The sequence below is a fragment of the Pinus tabuliformis genome, chromosome 9, assembly GCF_031772625.1.
Source record: "Pinus tabuliformis cultivar Carrire ecotype Pingquan chromosome 9, CPIR1, whole genome shotgun sequence".
NCBI classification, from domain to species: domain Eukaryota; kingdom Viridiplantae; phylum Streptophyta; class Pinopsida; order Pinales; family Pinaceae; genus Pinus; species Pinus tabuliformis.
In genome coordinates this window covers 2,015,084,257-2,015,088,669 of record NC_142307.1, presented here as the reverse complement: position 1 = coordinate 2,015,088,669, position 4,413 = coordinate 2,015,084,257, and the positions used below count along the sequence as shown (strand labels likewise).

The 4,413-nt window shown below is 36.1% G+C and overlaps 1 protein-coding gene across 1 annotated transcript; it reads left to right on the top strand.

The window, feature by feature from the left end:
- Positions 1 to 214: 214 nt before the first annotated feature.
- LOC149157157 (putative flavin-containing monooxygenase 1) lies at positions 215 to 3,809 on the top strand. The gene is made up of 5 exons (XM_089445572.1): positions 215 to 743; positions 2,188 to 2,428; positions 2,534 to 2,706; positions 2,973 to 3,319; positions 3,470 to 3,809. Exons 1-5 carry the CDS (start codon positions 273 to 275, stop codon positions 3,807 to 3,809), a joined length of 1,572 nt encoding a protein of 523 aa, XP_089301698.1. The 5' UTR covers positions 215 to 272.
- Positions 3,810 to 4,413: the final 604 nt, after the last annotated feature.

The following is a 4,413-nucleotide window of genomic DNA, read 5'->3' as shown; positions in this document are numbered from 1 at the left end:
GTGTACAATTGTTCATACAATTTAAAGGAACATTTGAGACTGAAAATTTGGATGCGGCAAGTTAACGTGGATGCCATACAATGTTAACGTCCAGAGTCGGAATTCTGTGATTTCTCGAACGTACGCCGAGTGCAGCTGCCAGGCTTGGTAATCTGTTCCGTTAAATTGCTATATATACAGAGATAGGAAAAGAGCGAACAGGCTGACTGCCATTTGTTAAGTGCTAATATTGGCTAAACAAATCGGTGGCTAACTGCAGTAAGAATTTGGTGATGGAAGGTAATACTGACAATGGATTTGGGAATAGAAGGGTGTGTATCATAGGAGCAGGAATGAGTGGTCTCCTTGCAACCAAATATTTACTGAGTCGAAATCTGAAGCCCACGGTGTTTGAAGCAAAACAAGGAATTGGCGGCCTGTGGAGAGAAACATTTTCTTCAACAAAGCTACAGACTAGTCGCCCTGCATTCGAATTTACTGATTTTCCATGGCCAAGCCATGTAACTAACCAATTCCCAACGCACTCTGAGGTGTTGGACTACTTCCAGAGCTATGCCATGCATTTTGGATTGCTTGATTACATTCACTTCAATTCCAAAGTGGTGGAGATTCGATATATTGGCCAAGAATATTGTGAAAACAGTCTGGAACATGCTGGGTTATGGGGTAAGAACGGAGGTCCATATGCCAATAATGCAGTTTGGGAAGTGGGTGTGCAGAAAAGCAATGGAGAATCCACAGAGGTAGAGACAGATAGAGGATACAATATGGTTGTTTCCTTTTATGCATGGTACCCGTTAATTAATCACTTCAACCAAATATCTTAACTATGAAGGCAATAGTAAAATAAATATAGCAATTTATTATTATTAAGAATATCGTGTATAACAAATTGGATAAATGGGCGAGTACAACCTGAATACTTTTTCATATTACGTTTAAGTTTAGTTGATTTTTTAAATTTCTTCCTATCAAAAAAATATTATTTTTCATTAATAAAGGTGATTATAATAGCTTGTTCTTGATATATATTTTTCACATTTACAAAAGATTTTTCAGCGAAGATCACATGAAACACTATTTGTCGACGCTTTTGGAACCAACCAGTGTGGTACATCCAGCGTGGTACATCATCAGGACAAGTGGTTCATCGTCAGGACAACTTGTCATGACGATGTACCACACTAGTTGGTTCGAAACAAATGGTGTTTCATCGACAAATGGTGTTTCATGTGATCTTCGCCGAAAAATCTTTTGTAAACTTGATATAGATTACAGAAGCCTAAACTCTACTATATTTTTCACAATTTTTTTTGAAATTTATTTGTCATTTTACCAAATAAAAATTTAGTGCAAAATCTTATTTACCTATCATATCTCCATTATCCCTTATGATTCTATTTTGAAAATCTATTAGCACATTTCTATTTCTGAAGTGTCTCTGTCCTCCACTTATACATAATTGCTTTCTTACAAGATCTCAATAGTTCCTTCATTTATTACTGCACCCTGCTGGAAAGAATGAAAGTGAATGAAACATGTTTATGATGCAATGCCCCTTTTTGATAACATGTGTGCAACCCCATTCTTTTTCGGGTACACATGCTTATATGTAATCTGTCCAAGGGTGGGTACACATACCTATATGTAATTTGTGGAAAGGTCTGTTCTAGAATCCTGATTGAATTGAATGTATCCCTGTACCCATTCAATGACACATTTTGAGTCGCCTAATATTTTTATGGTCTCAATACCCAACCATTTTGCACATAGTAGTGTCCCCCATAATGCTATGATTTCTGCCTGGTGCCACTTCCTCCTTCCCACTAAAAGTGATAAAACTTACCAGACTCCAATATAATATATGCCCACATCTATATTTCCTATATGCCCGGCATCTTTTGATTGTAAGTACACCCCATCAAAAAAAACCCACTTGCAGTTTAATTTAAATATAAATTCAGTTTAAATGTTTTAAATTTTGGTTTTTTAAATTAATTTTAAAGTTGTTAGAATTTTTAAGATTATAATTTAGATTTGATATCTATATAAAATGTTTTCAATGCGTTAATGATTATACCACCATCTTCTAATTTGAAAGAATAGCTAGATTCACTTGGTGCCACGAAAATTTCCCTGCCATCGAGGAATATATTGAATTGTTTTGGTTTCCCTTGGTTCATGCAGTGGCATCATTTTGAATTCTTAATAATATGCATTGGTAGATATGGGGATGTGCCCAAGATCCCATCACTTCCTCCCGGTAAAGGGCCAGAAGTATTTCAAGGAAAAGTTTTGCATACATTGGACTACTCAGCCTTGGATGAAAAGAGTGCCGCTGAGCTTATCAAAAGGAAAAAAATTGTAGTTATCGGTATTAGGAAGTCAGCAATGGATTTAGCGGTGGAATGCGCTGAGGCAAATCAAGGTATATATTGTTAGATAATATAGACCTTACACCATAAATGTTTTTTGATTCATTAAGTATACTAGGGTTACTGATGAGCTCTCTTTAACATTTGGTGGGGAGAAGGTGGCCATCCCTGTACGCTGGTGTTCAGAGCAGCGCACTGGACAATTCCTTCCTACAGCGTTTGGGGAGTGCCCCTATCATTTTTTTACGGTACACGTTTTGCCCAGTTGTTACTTGAAAAACCCGGTCAAGGGTTTCTGTACAGCCTTATATCGCGCCTATTTGCACCGATGGTATTCTTTTCTCTATTTCATTGGAATTTTCAAAGCATAAATCTCGGATAATATTAGGAGTAATTTGTAGAAGTTGTTTCCAAAACTTCTGGATTTTCTTAAAGCACTGGTAATATGTCTGAAGTTTTTCACTTACTTCTACACAACACCAAAAATTCCATACATAAATTTGCATAGACATAATTAAAATTCACAATACAAGTAGTAGAGTAAAGATAACGTTATAGAAGTGTAGCAGTTCATTGTTTGTCTCCCTTTTTCTGCAGAGATGGGCAATGTTCAAGTTTGTGGAGCTCTACCTTATTTGGAAACTTCCTTTGAGAAAGTACGGCCTTGTTCCACATCACAGCTTTCTTCAGGAGTTAACTTCTTGTCAAATTTCATCGCTTCCAGATGGTTTGTTTTCAAAAGCAGAGGAAGGTTGCATACACTTTCGAAAATCTACCAACTGGGGTTTTTGCAGTAAGGGGATTGTATTAGATGATCAAACAGTGGTGGAAGCTGATCTTGTGCTGTTCGCTACTGGTTATGACAGTGAAAAAAAACTTAAGAGCCTACTTCCAAAGATTTTTGCAGAACCTCTCGAGAAATCAGCTGTAGTTCCTCTATACAGGTTAGTTATTCACTACAGCTCTGGATTCTTTAATGTTTTCCTGTTTATTGTTATTGTTAATTCAAGTGCTTCAATTGAGGTGAAAAAGTTGGTGACTGATGAAGGTCTGACCCCTAACGCCTAAGTCACTTTTCTACTGAGAATAAACAGGGGGCTCATCCATCCACGCATTCCTTGTATGGCAATTCTTGGCTATCCGGAATGTTTATCAAATCTGCATTCCACTGAAATACGTACTCAGTGGCTAGCCCATTTTCTGTCGGGAAAATTTGTCCTTCCAAGTATCAGGGAAATGGAGGCAGATATCGATAGCCATTCCAAGCATATGAAGAAATTTACACCCTTGTATTCGAAAATCTGTCTGGACAGTTTTCAGATATGGGACAACGATACCCTTTGCAGAGACATGGGACGGAATCCAATGAGAAAGAAGAATTGGTTTTGCGAGCTTTTCTCTCCTTACAGTAATTCTGATTATCGAGAGTTGTAGACAGTAGTGTGTCCAGGAAAATATAAGGCTGTCTGCAGAAAGTGCATGTGTATGTAACGTTGGAATAGGTTTGCTTAACTTGCTTTTGACTGTTTTCGGTCGTTGAAAATCTCTAAATAGGGTAGAAGTGAATCAATTTCTTCTTATTTAACTGCTGCTTTGAAATTTGGACGATCCCATTTCTATATAACTGTATCTGATTGAATGATCATATCAAAACTACAATTGTAAAGTCTTGAAATATTTAGGTCAAAGTCTGCTACATTACCCATCACCACTAAGTAATTCCACGTGGAATAATATTCCTTAAATAACAAAGTGATAAGTAATTCCATATCAAATAATATTCCTTAAATAACAAAGTAATGAAAAAACCAGCATTCACAAATAATAACCCGTTGTAATTGTTCTCATTGTTAATTTAACAATTAAAATATGATATTTTTTCAAAATTAATTTTATATATAGAAGATAAAATTAACTTTATATATCTTACCATGGTTTCTGTTCTTGTTCACTTGTAAAACTAACAAATTTTTTTTAAAGGGGAGCTAGTCTTCTGAAGAAGCTTTATATTAGGCCATTTTTTTGTACAAATATTTAC